The sequence below is a fragment of the Ranitomeya variabilis genome, chromosome 2, assembly GCF_051348905.1.
Source record: "Ranitomeya variabilis isolate aRanVar5 chromosome 2, aRanVar5.hap1, whole genome shotgun sequence".
In the NCBI taxonomy this organism is placed as follows: domain Eukaryota; kingdom Metazoa; phylum Chordata; class Amphibia; order Anura; family Dendrobatidae; genus Ranitomeya; species Ranitomeya variabilis.
Window position 1 is genome coordinate 994,766,595 of NC_135233.1, and position 18,630 is coordinate 994,785,224.

Sequence of the window (18,630 nt, forward strand, 5' to 3'; positions counted from 1 at the left end):
CAGAATCAGGGGAGCCCAGGAATTTGAAGGGTATGTGCACATGTTCAGTATATGCAACAGAAAAATCTGCTGGAAATCTTTTGCAAATACTGATGTGTTGATAAAAAAAAACACAGCATAAAGTATGCACCTTTTTTGCCCTTGTTTTATGTGTTTCCCCCATTCATTAGAATAGATGAAAAACACTGCAAAAACGGTGAAAAATTCACATGCTGCAGATTTGAAATGACTTCAAATCTGCAAGGAAAAAATAAGTAATGTGTGCATGAGACAAAGAATCTCATTCATTTTGTTGGCTGTAGGAAGTTCTTCACTTTTTGTAACAAATCCTAACAAAAAAAAACAACAAAAATACAGCAAATACTAAAAGTATGCACATACCCTTACAGGGTATTACTCATTTTTTTTTGAACAAGTGAAAGGTCATACAGTATATAAGACGCATGCCTAGAAGGACATGAAACACAATGGCCTTTGTTTTAGGACCAACTCCACAATACCTTCTCAAATGTCCTAGAGAATGGAGCTTTGCAACTGGAGGTATTTCTGCCACTTCTTTCCCAGTCTTCTCATCAGACAGTCGTTTGAGAGGACTTTCTTGTAGTTCACCACACACCTTTTCTACCTACATGGGAATACACAGGGTATAATGAAATATTGCATGAGAAGGGGACCACTGCAGGTTTTACCTCTTAACAAGCAGACATGATCTACATTTAATGCGAAATATGTCTTTAAATATTCATGAAAATCATATATTTGTACCATTTATCATCTCTGGTGTATTGTTTTTAGTTTTGAAGCAATGTCTCTTGCTAATTCAATATTTTTACATTGCATGTATGGTTGTTTAATGATCTTAGATATCAAACATACTTTTTCCGATACATTATATATATATATATATATATATATATATATATATATATATATATATATATATATAATTAAAAAAAAATCTTGCAATTTTCACATTGACCACTGGGGCTCTTCTTGACTCAGGCGTCCTGTTCTTTCCAGGAATTCGCCATACATTAGAAGCAATAGACTGATTCAGACCCTATCTTTTCTGTTAAAGCATCTAATGAGCTATTTATAGAGGTATTAACCTTTGTTGAAATCCTGCCTGTGATCATATTGAGACTCCTGAAAAGTTCTCAGTAAAGACCAGGAAGTTTAGAATAGCCCCAATTGTAAGATTTCAAACTTTTTAATACAAATTATTATAAAGAAAATAGCATCACCAAAAATAATTAAAAAAAAAAATCCTAAACAACAGGTCATTTACTGAGGATACATTCCCTTAAAGGCTCTGGTCACATCTGCATTGTGGCTTTAATTATTAACTGTTGAACAATGGACAATGGCAATGCTCTATTAAGGGGATTTATATTTGCAGAATTTGAGCCGTTTAACAACAGAATGTTTATTGTATGGCAGTCACTTAATAACCAGTTTATATGGTCTGATTGCGCTTTAGATACACACTGATAGATCTGTAATGGTTCGTTCAGTGTGCATAAGATGCCATTATTCTCTGCAGAACAGTTCCTATCTACACTGGACGTTACACTGAACGTTTTACAAAACCAAAAGATCATTTAACCTGACAAACAACCGTTTTGCTCATTTAATGGGGGAATCAACATTTTAGGAACGACAATCATGCAGTGTAAATGCTACAGTTAAAACCAGAAGTTTACATACACTACATAAAAAGACACATCTGCATGTTTTTTTCAATATCTGACATGAAATCAGAATAAACCTTTCCCGTTTTAGGTCCATTGGGGCTACCACAATTATTAATATTTGCCAAATGCCAGAATAATGAGAGAGAGAATGTATTAAGGCATTTTTATTACTTATTGCAAAGTCAAAAGTTTACATACATTTCGTTAGTATTTGGTATCATCGTCCTTAAACTGAATGACTTGGGTCAAACGTTTGGGATTTCCTTCCACAAGCTTCTCACAATAGTTGGTTGGAATTTGAGCCCATTCCTCCTGACAGAACTGGTGTAACTGATCCAGGTTTGTAGGTCACCTTGCTCGCACCGGCCTTTTCAGCTTTGCCCATAAATTTTCAATAGGATTGAGATCAGGGCTTTGTGAGGGTCACTCCAAAATATTGGCTTTGTTATCCTTAAGCCACTTTGTTACCATTTTGGCAGTATGCTTCGGGTCATTGTCCATTTGGAAGACCCATTTCCGCCCAAGCTTTAACTTCCTGGCTGATGTCTTGAGATATAACCTAAAAAGCTCACTAGGTTGCAGGTTGGAAAAATCAATATACACACAAATTCGCAACCAGGTGAGAGGAGGTGTCCAAAATAGTAAATAATTTTATTAAAGTATCAAAATGTACACCAATATAAACATTACATACGGACAAATACGGCCGTGTCGGATGTTTGCGGCGTTGCCGCGGGGATGGGCGGAGATGACGACAGTCCTCCCGCCCATGTACCGTGGTGCGCCGCTGCATCCGCCGGCCGGGGACCCCCACAACATGATGGGTGCGCGCCGTTTGGCCAATATACCCCCTCCCTCTCATATTGTTCCCACTGCGGTATCGATGTTTCTGTTATCCATCCTCTTGGCCTGAGCGCGCCCCACGCATGCGCTGTGGTGTCCCCGGCCGTGTCGGGTGTTTGCGGCGTTGCCGCGGGGATGGGCGGAGATGACGTCTGTCCTCCCGCCCATGTCCCGTGGTGCGCCGCTGCATCCGCCGGCCGGGGACCTCCACGGCATGATGGGTGTGCGCCGATTGGCCAATATACCCCCTCCCTCTCATATTTATACCCCAGCTCTGCCACATTAAGCCACGCCTCCTGACGAAGCCCCCCAGGGCGAAACGTGCGTCGAGGCCTCCTCCTGCTCACACCACGCTGATCCACGGTTTCCACCATGTCTCAAGGTAAATATTCTTGATACACCTTAACATGCTTACATTTTCCTCAGAACTTGGTGGTGCCAGTGTGTAGTACATCTGCATGCCTTGCTATTACTGAGTGTAGCAACATGTTCACTCTACATGCGGTCTTTAGTCTCTTGTGACATATTCACTTCAAGGGTCTATTGGTTATTTTTATGTTCTTTATTTCTTCTACTTTGTTGAAGTTTGACTGCTCTACTATAGACTGCCATAACAATTTATAGGCATTCTCCAGCGTGGTTGTGATATCAGGAGGCCTGCTTTTGGTGTGTTCTTTTTCCAGCACCTTTTAACATCTTCTGTTGCTGGTGTCATTTGGCACACTTTTCCTCTCACCGTATTTGTCCGTATGTAATGTTTATATTGGTGTACATTTTGATACTTTAATAAAATTATTTACTATTTTGGACACCTCCTCTCACCTGGTTGCGAATTTGTGTGTATATTGATTTTTCCAACCTGCAACCTAGTGAGCTTTTTAGGTTATATGTTCTGGCTTAGAGGTGTCTCCTCTATTGGCCGAGAGGGTTCTTTTTGGTTTTGATGTCTTGAGATGTTGCTTCAGTATTGCCACATATTTTGTGAAGTGCACCAGTCCCTCCTGCAGCAAAACAAGTGCACAACATGATGCTGCCTCCTCCGTGTTTCACAGCTGGGATGGTGTTCTTAGGCTTCCAAGCTTCTCCCTTTTTCTTCCAAAAATAACGATGGTCATTATGCCCAAAAAGTTAAATTTTAGTTTCATCAGGCCATAGGACATGTCACCAAAAATTGGTCTTTGTTCCTGTGCACATTTGCAAACATTAATCTGGCTTTTTAATGTTTATTTTGGAGTAATGGCTTCTTCCTGGCAGAGTGGCCTTTGATACAATACTTGTTTCACTGTGGATACTGACACCATCTTACCAGCTTCTGCCATCATTTTCACGAGGTCTTTGACTTTTGTCCTTGGGTTGATATGCACATGTCGGGCCAAAGCACGTTCATCTCTGGGACACAGAACCCGTCTCCTTCATGAGCGGTGTGATGGCTGGACATTCCCATCTTGTTTGTACTTGCGTATAACTGTTTGTACAGATGAACGAGGCACCTTCAGGTATCTTGAAATTGTACCAAGGATGAGCCAAACTTGTGCAAGTCCACATTTCTCCTCCTGATATCTTGGCTGATTTCTTGAGACTTTCCCATGATGCTACACAAAGAAGCAGAGTGTTTCAGGTGTGCATTAAAATACATATACAGGTGTGTCTCTAATTAACTCAGATGTTGCCCAAAAAACAGAAGCTTACAAACACATGACATCATCATATGGGAAGTCCAGAATTGTTTAAAGTCGTAGTAATCTTAGAGTATGTAAACTTTTGACTTTGCAGTAAGTAAGAAAAATGCCTAAAAACATTATCTCTCTCTCTCTCATTTTCTGGCATTTGGCAAATAATAATTATGGTAACCCTAATTGACCTAAAATAGGAAAGGTTTATTCTGATGTCATGTCAGATATTGAGAAAAACATGCATATGTGTCTTTTTATATAGTGTATGTAAACTGCTGGTTTCAACTGTACCTTAACTTGATGATGTTATTCTTCTGAATTGTCAATTTGCCATAACACTGCATGTAGTGCTATTTGTCCCATTGATAGTGACAGAATGTGAACATGGCCTCGGCCTTTGTTCTTTTTCATGCCTGCTGTGCTGCATTTTCAAAACCCCATATCTCTCCAGGGCAGTCACAGATAGATTAAAGATGTGCTTCTCAGACTGGGAATTTAATCAAGGCTTTTACATTAAAATCCAGAAGTGTTCTCTGTTTAAAAAGAACCTGACATGTGAAAAATACTATTAACCTGTAGATATGGGGTTAATCTGCAGGCTGATAGTGTTTTGAAGCTGCCTGATGCCCTCACAGAGAGCCCAGTTGCTGGGAGAAAATGAACTTTATTCCTCCTGGCAGCCTCAGACTATTAGTCCTAGAGTCACAGATTCAGTTATCGCTCAGTACATAGTGAGATGCGGCTGTAACCGTCCCAGTGTCCCCTCTGATGTATATGCCCCAACCTCAGTGTATCCTATGCGATGTATATGCTCCAGTCCCAGTATCTCCTCTGTGTTGTATATGCCCCAACCTCAGTGTATCCTATGTGATGTATATGCTCCAGTCCCGTATCTCCTCTGTGTTGTATATGCTGCAGCCCCAGTGTCTCCTGTGTGATGTATATGCTGCAGCCCCAGTGTCTCCTGTGTGATGTATATGCTGCAGCCCCAGTGTCTCCTGTGTGATGTATATGCTGCAGCCCCAGTGTCTCCTGTGTGATGTATATGCTGCAGCCCCAGTGTCTCCTGTGTGATGTATATGCTGCAGCCCCAGTGTCTCCTATGTGATATGCTGTATTTACAGCAGTCTAAGTATCTCCACTGTGATGTATATACAGCAGTCTAAGTGTCTCCAATGTGATATATACAGAAGACCTCCCACAGCTTAAATTCTATAAATGAAATGTGAGCAGTGATGAATTTCCCATTGTGAGGAGACATGTAGAGTAGTCTACATTTATGTTCAGAACGTACGGTGGCGCATATTATCATCATTACCACCTAACATCACACGCCACAACAAAGAAAAGCAGCTCCAGCCATCACATTAGGGGTGAATTAATTAAATGTTTGACCAAATATAACAGGATAAAGTTCAAGTTGATAATTTTGTATGGCCCTTGAATGATGGTATAAATATTCAAACGGGCTCTGGCAGAAAAAAGGTTCCCCACCCCTGCTCTAAGTGAATATATACAATATGGTAGAGTAAAGCAATTTAAGAAAAGCATAAAAATTAGATCTGATATAGAATTGTCTGATTTTCAAAGTGAAGGATTTCTGTTTCTGATATAACAGCACAGTTTAAAGAGAATTTTACAGTCCAAACTGACAGTATAAACTAAGCACATATTCAGAAATAGACATAGATAGAAGCAGCCCAAGTACAAAACAATAAATAATTATAATAATAATAATATATGGGTCTAATAGCTCATCATAATGCACAATTCCACCTGCTCTGGAGGTAGATGTGCCCCCTCACCTCTTGGGCCTCTGTCCAGCATAGGTTGCACCAATGGTATGTTGCCCCTGCACATACCCTTGTAGGGTATTAAAATAACAACTTTAGTGATCTAATCACTGCATTTAATCTGCAAACTGAAGTATAATCAAACATGTTCATTGGGCTGCTCGGTGCGCCCTGGGTGTGGCCAAGAGACTCAGTGCACCTTTCCGCGCACTGGTTTTGCATGTCCCACCTTCCTTCACTGGTGATAGACAGTGCTGGCTTGTCTTGAGCGAGCACTTTCTGCAAAAAAATGAAAAAGGCCAGTGCTGTCTATCATCAGTTTAGGAGGTGGGACATGCAAAACCAGTGGGCAGAACAGTCCAATGAGCCTCATGGCCACACCGAAGATGAAGAGAGCAGCCTAATTAGCAAATTTTATGCCACTGTAGCAATTAGTAAAATAAAGGAGTGTATTTTATATTGGTCATATTCCCTACAACGTTATGGACTTAGATAATACTGTCAGTATGGAATGACAAACTCGAGGTAAAGTTTATTTTTTCGGACTGAATATAGCACATATCTACAGTCTTATGGTTTTCTTTTTCAATATTATGGGAACCACAGTCATGAGTCCCCACAGTAACATCAAAGTAGCACCTGCAAAAACCTCAGAAATCAGATCCCGGACTGAACTGTAAAGAAACAAAACATTCCCTAAAATCAGACTGTAAAATTCTACTAGTTAAATCATCAACAGAATATAAGTAAAGCATCACCTCACGTTATTGAGGACAACCATCCTGTAGAGTTTTTTTTTAGAAACAGGACTGAAGCCATAAATACAAGATAGAAAAGCACACGAGGTAGAAACCTATCAGAGAAATAAGAGCCGCTCCCGGCCTAATGGAAAACCTCTAACCTATGCCCAATTTTTAATAATACTTATGTCTTCGTAAGAGGTAGAGAAGCCTTTGGGTCCCTTCAGACACCAAGGCTGGGTGCGACAGCTACATCATGCAACGTCCTCTGATTACTAGAAATTATAGATTAGATTATTCAAAGGGGTTGTGTCAATTTTAGAAGTTATTCCCTACCCTCAGGATAGAGGGTAACATCTCAGTTGTGGGAAGGATGTGTGAATGGAGGTTGAGCATGCACATATCTGCTCCATTCATTCTAAATGGGAACATAGGAGACAGACAAACTTAGCATTTGGATATCTTGGGTGCTCCCATGGATAATGAATGGTGCATGCCCCACTGACACTACCGCCAACCTTCCTGCCTCTGGACCCACAGTGCTTGTAGGGATCTCATTCCCTGTCCATGCCATTCCGGATCCTTGTATTTTCTTTTTTACTCCAGTGGAGCCGCTGTGTCCGTCCTGGACATTGTTCTCCTCTCCTTCCATTGCCCTCCACTTGAAAGTGAGGTTTGATAAAGGCCCATCAAGGGGTCGAAACGTTACCACAACACTTGATTAAATCACTGTGGTGTTCCCTATTAAAAATGTCACGTTTATGACGCAAATTCATATTCTGAGTGCGGTTGTTTTCTTCAATTTTGAGTTGTCTGGATTCTAATCAGGTTCAGCCTGCACCAGCTCCATATCCCCAGAGTGCACGCCTTTCCTCTTAGAACTACTCTCGGGATCACTGGGAAGCCCAGCGATTGGTCCAAGGATAGATGATAACTTCCAAACACGACATAACCCCTTTAATTCCTCATCATTTACAAGATTACCACTTGAACTTACCATTTACTTAGGTTCAGAGGTTGTAAGTGACCTGTCCTGGTGCTTTTCACAAAGCTGAGAGATTGTTAATACAGGTTTTCACCTTATGACTGTAAATAGCACATGATTCCTTTTGTTGTCTTTAAGAAGAGATCTTGAAGATGGTGAGGACTACATACATATTTTTTTGTAAAACCTCCCCAAAAACACACACAAAAATGCATAAAAAATGCATGTATTTTGCGCAACACACTGACTTTTGCTGCAGAAGTATCTGCTACAAATACTCAACTTCTGCACGTACACTTACCGTATTAATTTTTTTTCTGGATTCCTATATTCTGATTTATAACCACATCAAAGTTTAGTTCAATTTTTGATGTGGTCATAAATCAGCAAAAAGTAGCTCAGAAAAAGACAGCCAAAGACGAAATGCACATGACGTCTTATGGACATTGATGCAGATACCGAGCTTTCCCTTGTGAAGCCTCTCCAGTAAAAGGCCTGCAGTCATTTTCCTGAGGCAGTTTTGCCATCGTTTCTGTGGCTCCGCTGCCCACACCTCTTACTCTACGCTGTTAAGTATAGAGATCTGTTTGGAAGATGCCCGAAGAATGAACATGTCACTTCTTATAACTGCTTCATAAGTCGGAACACGAGCACTGTAATGTCATTTCTGTGCTTTATAATCACCGGCTGTCCCAAGAATGAATGGAGTGACAGTGCAAGGAATCGTCCACATACAAAAGGCGTTTAAGAGGCATGGTTATCGGGATCAGTGGGAATCCCAGCGGTCAGGAGGATGGATTCTAAAATTTATAGTTTACTGTTCATTGTCTAGGTAACTGACCACCTCTGCAATCTATGAGCTACGACTCTTTCCTGTAGAGCTTGCAAGCACTGCTTTGAAGTTGGCCAGATCACGGGGTTGGTCAGCTTTAATACCCCTGTGTTCCACTGATCTTGAAGAGGCAAAGATGACCCTTGTTTGTAACATGGTAGATAACATAATTTGGAGCAATGGCTCAGCCATGTTGCTGGTCTGAACTGTCAATCATCAGGGGCATACAACTCGCCAGCAAGCAGGAAGCCGGGAGGCAGAGAAGCACTGCGCTCCTAAACATAGATGTGACAACTTCTTTAAGGCAGCAAAAGGATTCACCGTTTTTTTTTTTTAAATGTTTAAGGTGAACATACAAAATGTAAAAAAGACCTCATATAGTAAGAAACTAGGAAAAAAAAAAGGGCAAATAGGGTCTTATCTGAGAATAACAATTATGCAAATAAAGGATATGCTAACCTGATAAGTTGTGGGACACACAACCATGAATACATGCATGAAAACAGCTGCTGTAGAAAAAAAATAAAAGTTGGAGCTGCTGGGACAGGATGGCACATATCATATAATTCATGACAAGCTGTTGGTTCCCTACAAAAATCTCACTTGAATACCTGACTAGAGTAAGATTTCTTAAATCGCGCACAGAGGCGCATGCCACTTCTCTGACGCTCCAGACTTATGACGAGACCTGCACCTCTTAATGAATTGGGTGCCTCTGATTCCATGCCATCATTGCTGGCCCTGATTAATCAGAACCATAGTTACCGAATCATTAAGATTGGCGTTATTCAAACCAGCCTTGATGAGGGGGTGAGGCGGGGTGAGAGGCGTCCAATTAACAGATGTGTGGCACCTCAGGAGTTCAGTTGTCACACTGGCATTGCCTCCCTCACAGGGGGTGATGTCATGCCTGGAAGCAAGGAGGGGCTCCCTTACCAGGTAATACCAGCATTCAACACCTTCCTGACTCCAGACCAGAAGGGGGAGCTCTAATACCCGGTTTCAGGGGAGCTTCCTTATAAGTTCTAGCCTGGAGGCGGGGTTAGTTAGTCAGTGGTTGGAGTCTGAAAGAGGGAGAGGAGAGCAGGCAAGTCAAGGAGAACCTGGGGAGTGGAGCTGTAACCAAGCTCACTCCAGAGCTGAGCGCTGACAAGGAGGATGCCAGAGTCCTTGGCTGTGTGGGTGCGACAGGTGAATCTGGAAGGCAGGGAACTGCAAGCTCCCTGGCCACACTGAACGCCTGGAGGCACCGCAGCAGACCAAAAGCTGGGCTGCCAGTGAAAAGGCAGTGCCCGTGATAGGCTCACATTGTCTGCCATACAGGTTAGAAGCAACAAGCAGGAGAGGAACTTGAACAGAGCTTAAAGCAGCAAGGACCTAAAAGAATAGCGCAGAAGGAAGGCCTCCAAACGCACCTGTCTAGGTGGACCCCAATTTGCATCCAGGGTGCCCGGACCCCATCATCACCTGTGACCCATGTCCCAGATAGCACCTGCAAATACAAAGTAAAGGTAAAGGAAACTGAAGTCCTTGTGTCCTCCAGTTATTTTCCGCACCATCAGTCCTGCACCCCATCGTCTACGATCCCTTACCAACTATACTGGTAGCCCTGGGGCCCAGCTCCACCTGTGGGGAGCAGAACTATCCCAGCTGTGTCACCATCGGCCCCAGCTGTCCCCTTAAGCAGCTTCGGCCATCCATTGCCGAACACCACAGGTGGCGTCATGAACTATCTCCCTATAGACTCTATTTCTCCTTCATTTCATTAACTTTATTGGACGCCCAGGGCCACGGAACGAGTAACTGCTGCCGTGACCACCCCTTTAAAGGGAACTTGTCACCCCGTTTTTTCTATATGAGATAAAGATATGGTTCAATAGGGCCTGAGCTCAGCTTTACATGAGTACCTTTCATATTTCCCAATTCCCCACCTTTGCTGCCAAAATACCATAGTAATCTCTCCGTTTTCGTATGTCAATCACACCGGTCCGGTCCGATGGGCTGGGCCTAATTACTGTCTCTCCCCCTCGGCGTGTCAGATGTAACTAGATCTGTGAATACCACAGATCCCGGTCAGTTTCTGCGGTTGATCATTCAATTACCCTCTAGCGCCTGCGCAGTATGCTTTGACCAACTGTTGGCAAAACATGAAATCATTATTGCGCATGCGCCAGCTTTTGACCCTATGCTCTGTGCTCCGGAACCAGAAACACATGGGCTACTTGCACACTGAACAAGTCTGTAGGAACCTGTTCAGACCACCAGAAAACTTGAAGACACAAAAAAGCACAGTGAGGTCAAAAATACTCTGTTGTAAAAAAATCACAGTAATAAGCAAGTGCTAGTCAAAAGATGTAAAGAAAACAGGGTATTTAGTTGATACGTTTTTTTGCAAAAAAATGTATACTAAGCTGCTCCACCAAATCGCCAAGGTATACCCTTATAGAGCAGTCCTAACTAATGTATGCAATCCCTATCTGATGTATTTAAAACCTGATTATCTGTATAGTACATAGAAAGACTTCCTGGGCACAGAACGTCAAGGAAAATGCTGGCGCATGCGCAATAATGAGCTTTGTCCACTGTTGGTCAAAACATACTGCGCACGTGCGAGATGCCACTGGAATGCGCAGGCGCAGAAAACTACGCAACAGCAAGAAAGAAGATTCGTAGAGCAAAGCCGGAGGTGGGGAGAATCTGCGATTAGGCTCCGCCCATCGGACCGGGGTGATTGACATACGAAAACGGAGAGATTACTAAGGTATTTTGGCAGCAAAGGTGGGGAATCGGGAAATATGAAAGGTACTGATGTAAACCTGAGCTCAGGCCCTATTGAACCATATTTTTATCTCATATCGAAAAAACGGGGTGACAGGTTCCCCTTAAGAACCGTCCGACCCGGTCGGAGTACCCCACGGTCCTAGCGGGCACTCCATGTGCATGCCTTAAGAGTGGTGTGGCGCTACTTAAGTACAATTTATGGCTAAGGTAGGCCACAACTCTTCATGAATTAGACAAGCGGGCTTTGCCCTGTCTGCCCACTCCCACTAATGCCCATTTTAATAGAGCTGGCCATAACTGGCATAAAAGGAGGCAAAATTATTGCACAACCTCAAGTTGAGTAAAAATGTTGTGACTTTTCGAAGAGTTTTATGCTAGATTTCTGGCATAAACACTTTAGTAAATTGCGACCATAGTCCCCAGCCAGTTTATAAAAGTTTATCTTCATGTAAACTTTGCTGTGTTTCAGAGTAAAGCCACGTGCACACGTTGAGCATTTGGTGAGTTTTTTACCTCAGTATTTGTAAGTCAAAATCCGGAGTGGAACAATCAGGCTATGTGCACACATTGCGGATTGATGTGCGGATTTTTCCACACTGTTTTTGCTTTTTCCGCAGCGTTTCCGCACATTTTTCCATAGCATGTGCACTGCGGATTTTGTTTTCCATACGATTACATGTTACTGTACAATGCATGGAAAACTGCTGCAGATCCGCAACGTCAAATCCACTGCGGATCCGCAGCAAAATCTGCAACGTGTGCACATAGCCTAAGAGGAAAAGTATAATAGAAATGCAGCGCCCCAGAGTCCTGGTCGTTGCAGTAATGTCGCTCTTCCACTAGGGGGAGTGATATTACGTCTGATGGTACTAAAGGAGTTCACCTTGCCAGGTATCACAAGTCACACACTACACTTCACACTCCAGTCCACCAGGGGGAGCCTTGCTCCTATCTATTAGGGCACTCCTCACACTAGGGTAAAACTGGTGGGTTGGATAGAAAGTGAGTCAGACGCTGCCTGGGTCTTGACCCAGAGAGTTCCTGTCAGGCAGACAGGGGGAAAAGGAAGAACATCTGAGCTGCAGACAGAGGGTCCCTGTCAGGGGTGGGATCCTGACAGAGATCTAGCACAAGACAGAAAGTCACGGAGCTGCGCCTGCCCCACATGTGGCAGTCTCCTAAGAAAGGACAAGAAAGGAATTGTATTGTGGAGAGTGAGAAACGAAGTCACAGCACAAGGAGATAAAACCGGGAGGAGTTCTGCCCTGAGATCGGCAGCCTCCTTCTGAGGCCGGAACACCGAGGGAGTAATAGACTACGCTTTACTTCAGAGACCGGCAGGACAGTCAATTCCAAGTTGGCTGCCCGACCTTAATACCTGAGAAGACATGGTGGCAAATTGTGGGGGTCGGGGCGTCTCTAGGGTCCCTACAAACAAGCCCCAGGCTATCCCAGTCATACGGGTTGTCCTATCCATACCATCTGGGGGACAGAGAGGAAGAAATAACATCAAGAACAATTACGAGAGTTGTGAGGACTATCCCGTGGTGCTCAGCAGGGAGGTACTACGACACACAGGCGCTAGTAGGAAGGCTACTGATTTCCACCTGGATAAGGGAACTCTGGATGTGCCTTCGGACCGGCCGGACTCTGCATGCCCTGTGATCAGTGCTCTGGACTGTGGATGCTGAAACCTTCAGTAAAGGTAAAGAGACTGCAACCTTTGTGTCCTCGTTATTCACTGGGCCTTACATCGTCCACCATCACCACCTACACACCTGGGAAGCCCTGGGGACATACTTAACATGTGGGAAGGTATACCATCTAGCTGACATTCCATCACCCCAGCGGACCCCTAAGCAGTGTCGGTCACCCTGACCGAGTACCACAGGTGGCATCACAAACACCGTACAAACTACACCTTTAATTGGATGCCCCTGAAAGGGCCACGGATCGTGGTGACGTCACGGCTTTGTGATTGGTCACGTAGCGGTCACGCGACCGCTACGGACCAATCAGAGCACAGTGACCTCATCTAAGGCCCTTCAAGCGCGCATTCTTAGGTACAACGGCTCCCGGTTACGGCGGTAAAGTCCAGGGCGCGTCAGAGGGTGAGTATATCCCTATTTTTTATTTTAATTCTTTCTTTTACACATTGATATGGATCCCAGGGCCTGAAGGAGAGTTTCCTCTCCTTCAGACCCTGGGAACCATACAGGATACCGTCCGATACTTGGTGTCCCTTTGACTTGTATTGGTATCGGGTATCGGTATCGGATTAGATCCGATACTTTGCCCGTATCGGCCGATACTTTCCGATACCGATACTTTCAAGTATCGGACGGTATCGCTCAACACTACTTACAAATACTGAGGTCAAAAACTCACCAAACACTCAACGTGTGTATGTGGCATAAAACATACAAGGCTGCAATAATGAATCAGTGTCTGATATCTGTTGACCGTGGCTAACGCAGCATGAATCTCCTGTCAGATTACACATAACTGGAGTGTTTTTTTTTTTGTCAAATGCACCATTTTATGAGATGGACAGTATGGTGCCAAAATGATAAAAATAGCGAATATGGAATATTAGTTAGGAGCTAACAGAATTGTGTATTTTTCTTATTAGGTTTCCTCCAATGTGTGTGATCATTCCCATCAGCAGGAAGCCAATAAATTTCGGACAGAATACGTAAATGTATCAGAAGCGCAGAGCCCATCACGCCATCATTTCAATGACAACATCACTACATTCAATCTCCTGCCACACTGATAAAGTTATCGGTGGGCCAGTAATCTCGGAGACATCTATCTGCTGTTGACCAAAGCTTACATAAATAAGTAATAATCCAACACCAGGACACTGTCCAAGATGAACAGACTGTGCTAAAGTATTATCACTTTAGTAAATACAGATAAGTGCCCATATCGGCACCTTCAGGGCTGAGGGTGTCCAGCTTCCCGCTCAGACGCCAGCAATCCTAGCAAGCAGAATAATAAAGCAATTCAGCATTGAAGCCAGCAGATGTTTCAAGGTTTGGGAAATGAGTCAAGTATTGGCACCAACAGACCAACTCAGCCTTTAGAGAAGCTTTCACGGTTGCTGAGGTCAGCTTGAATTGTCAATGGTCTATGGGAGATGTATTTGTTCTACCAGACAGAGTGTGACGAGTGCCACAGAGACATTTTTACACAAAGAATGAAAACCTCTCATAAATGCAAATATTATTCTACCCTTTATACCCTTGTTTCCGAAGCTGCCAACAAATGGGATTTGTAAACTTGCCAACATCCACCAAATACAAATCACTAATAGGGAGAATATCAGGAATATTAATCATTTTTCATGAAATGCTGGACTCATCCTAAACATCTTCTAAATAAACATATAAAGCAATAGTGAATAACATCACAACCTCAAGGTATAGGAAATCTACTGAATAAAAAGGATCTGGTATTTAAAAAAAGTGTAAAATTTAAATTTTTTATACTCTTTGTTAAAAAAGTTTTTGTTTTTAGTTATTTTTTAAGGCATTGTTCCATGAATTTTACATTAATGGATGATCCTTTGGATAGGCCATCAATATCTGATTACTGGGGTGAGACACTCGGCACACCCGGCGATCAAGCCGGTGCCAGTAATGGAGAGATATGCTCAGTTATGGAGCTGACCAGAACAGCTACATCAACTGTATTGTGGCCACAGGCAGGTACTGCACACTCGCCCCAATTTGAACCAATGGGGGATGGAGGTCCAGTAGCCAGATGCGGTCCTTATTTCATTTCTGGGGCTATGCGCTATTGCTCTACGACTGAGCACAGCCAGCCGGCACCGAGAACAGCTGATCAGCAAATGTGCCAGGTGTCGCATCCCCACCAATCAGATATCTCAAGGATAGGTCATCAATGTAAAAGTCCTGGACAAATCAATAAAGGGGTTTTCGGTTTGATCAGACCTGTTGTGAATTCTATTTTTGGGCTCCCTCTAGTGGTCACAAGCGGTACTGTGTAGTGTTGTCTTTCTGCAGGTTGGCTGCATCAGCTGGTTCGTTATCCTTGGTTGGTTTCCTATTTAGCTCACCTGGAGACTCAGTTCCTTGCCTGCTATCAATGTATTCAGTGCTCTTCAGATTCCTTGTGTCTACCTTGCTCCCAGTCTCTCCAAGACAAGCTAAGTTTTTGTTTGATCATTTTTTGATTATCAGTGTTCATTATGTTTTTTTGTCCAGCTCGCTAAAATGTGATTTCCTCGCTTGCTGGTTGCTCTAGGGGACTGAGTTTCTCCCCCCACACCGTTAGTTGGTGTGGGGGTTCTTGAAATCTCAGAGTGGATATTTTGTAAGGGTTTTTTACTGACCGCATAGATTCTCTTTTCTATTTTCTGCTATCTAGTATTAGTGGGCCTCATTTGCTGAATCTGCTTTCACCCCTGTGTATGTGCCTTCCTCTTACCTCACCGTTATTATCTGTTGGGGGCTTCTATATCTTTGGGGATTATTTCTCTGGAGGCAAGAGAGGTCTTTCTTTCTCTCTAGGGGTAGTTAGTTCCTCAGGCTGGCTCGAGACGTCTAGGATTTTTAGGCACGTTCACCGGCTACTTCTAGTGTGTTTGGATAGGTTCAGATTTGCGGTCAGTCCAGTTTGCCACCTCCCTAGAGCTTGTCCTATGTTTGTTACTTACCTGGAGTAATTTGTGATCCTCAACCACTAAGGATCATAACACAGACCATGTCCCTGCACAGTCAGACACGGCCATTACACAGAACACAGCAGGGGCACATTTATAAGATTATCTCAGCACTAGGACATTTTATTTAAACACATCCAATTGTGGAAAGTATTATTATTCCAAGATCTAGTGATTAAATTGAACCTGTCACATTCTTTTTTGATATTAAACTGTACATTGCATCACTAACATGTTTTTCTCACACAAAATGTCCCAGACTTTTTTGCAAAAAAACCCCCCCCTTTTTATACTTTAATGATTGCCCCTCATACCTTCTGTTCCAGTCAAAAGGGTGGGGACTTCTAGCTTTCCAGTCACCGTTAGGCCGGCGTCACACTAGAGCAGTGATTTTCAACCAGTGTTCCACATGGTCGGGTGTTCCGCGGGGAAAGTTCCCCAAACTATGGTGCCCCCTTTGTTTTGTTCCCCGGCAATGCGCAGCGATGCGCAGTCACGGAATAACACATGCGCGAGCTTTGAACGCTCGCGCGACTTAATGACGTCACCGAGGCCGGCGCGTCATCCTGAGAGCGGAGAGACTCTCGCATTTGCCCGCCGCCAAGGTAATGCCCGCCAATAATGCTGTGTATAATCATTAAGTCAGCAACAGCTCATTAACCCCTTCCCGACCTTTGACGCCACGTAGGCGTCATGAAAGTCGGTGCCAATCCGACCCATGACGCCTATGTGGCGTCATGGAATGATCGCGTTCCTGCAGATCGGGTGAAAGGGTTAACTCCAATTTAACCCGATCTGCAGGGACAGGGGGAGTGGTACTTCACCCAAGGGGGGGTGGCTTCACCCCCTCATGGCTACGATCGCTCTGATTGGCTGTTGAAAGTGAAACTGCCAATCAGAGCGATTTGTAATATTTCACCCAAAAAAACGGTGAAATATTACAATCCAGCCATGGCCGATGCTGCAATATCATCGGCCATGGCTGGAAACACTTATGTACCCCCCCCACCACCACCACCGATCTCCTCTCCGGTCCTCCGTCCGGTGCTCCGCTCCCCTCCGTCGTCCTGTCCGCTCCCCCGTCCTCCTGCCCGCTCCCCCGTCCTCCTGCCCGCTCCCCCCGTGCTCCGATGCCACCCCCCCGTCCTCTGATCCACCCCCCACGCTTAGATCCCCCCCCTCATACTTACCGGGCCTCCCGGTGTCCGTCCGTCTTCTCCATTGGCGCCACCATCTTCCAAAATGGCGGGCGCATGCGCAGTGTGCCTGCCGAATCTGCCGGCTGGCAGATTCGTTCCAGGTATATTTTGATCACTGAGATATAACCTATCACAGTGATCAAAATAAAAAAAATAGTAAATGACCCCCCCCTTATCACCCCCATAGGTAGGGACAATAATAAAAAAAAAGAAAATATTTTTTTTTCTTTTTCCACTAGGGTTAGGGTTAGAACTAGGGTTAGAACTAGGGTTAGGGGTAGGGTTAGGGGTAGGGTTAGGGTTAGGGCATGTGCACAAAAAAAACCTAAAAACAGGGAGAGACTGAGAACTGTTGAGGAAGAGCTTCGTGTGTGTCTTTCCACCATTCCTGCCAGGATATCCCTTTTGTGTTTATCGAAACAGGCCCAGGTTTCACACTGAGTGAGTATAAATACATTTAGAATCTATATTATTAACTATATGTAGAATATGTACTGTTTTAGTGTCATTTTGTGCCATTTTGGTTGGTGGTGTGCCCCGGGATTTTTTAAGTATAAAAAGTGTCCCGCGGCTCAAAAAAGGTTGAAAATCACTGCACTAGAGAAAAATACGGATGAGCGAGAGGCTCAAAAACAACGCATTGCACACGGACCAATGTTTCTCTATAGGGCAGCTTCCATCAGCCGTATATTTCTCAGACATATTTTACGGGCTGAGAAAATCGTAGCATGCTGCTTTTGTCAGCGTATTACGCAAAAAATCCGCCAATGAAAGTCTATGGGGGCGAGAAAAATACAGATTACACATGGACCATGCGTGTGACTTGCGAGAAATACGCACCGGTGTTCTATAGAAAAGCCGGTAATTCAGTGCGGTGTACAGTAAAATCACACCGACAGAATAGAATAGAATAGATAAAATAAATGTCTACACATAGAATAGGTATATATATATATATATATATATATATATATATATATATATATATATATATATATATATAATTGACACACACACACACACACACACATACACTCACCGGCCACTTTATTAGGTACACCATGCTAGTAACGGGTTGGACCCCCTTTTGCCTTCAGAACTGCCTCAATTCTTCGTGGCATAGATTCAACAAGGTGCTGGAAGCATTCCTCAGAGATTTTGGTCCATATTGACATGATGGCATCACACAGTTGCCGCAGATTTGTCGGCTGCACATCCCAAAGATGCTCCATACAAGGCAGGATGGATCCATGCTTTCATGTTGTTTACGCCAAATTCTGACCCTACCATCCGAATGTCGCAGCAGAAATCGAGACTCATCAGACCAAGCAACGTTTTTCCAATCTTCTACTGTCCAATTTCGATGAGCTTGTACAAATTGTAGCCTCAGTTTCCTGTTC

The 18,630-nt window shown here is 43.7% G+C and overlaps 1 protein-coding gene across 2 annotated transcripts in view; it reads right to left on the reverse strand.

Moving 5' to 3' along the window:
- LOC143808441 (glypican-5-like) overlaps positions 1 to 18,630 on the reverse strand; it is a 413,770-nt gene that overhangs the window by 297,873 nt on the left and 97,267 nt on the right. For both annotated transcript variants that reach the window (XM_077291113.1, XM_077291114.1), the window contains exon 4: positions 501 to 625. In XM_077291113.1, coding sequence (XP_077147228.1) covers positions 501 to 625 — 125 coding nt within the window. The remainder of the gene's footprint in view (positions 1 to 500; positions 626 to 18,630) is intronic.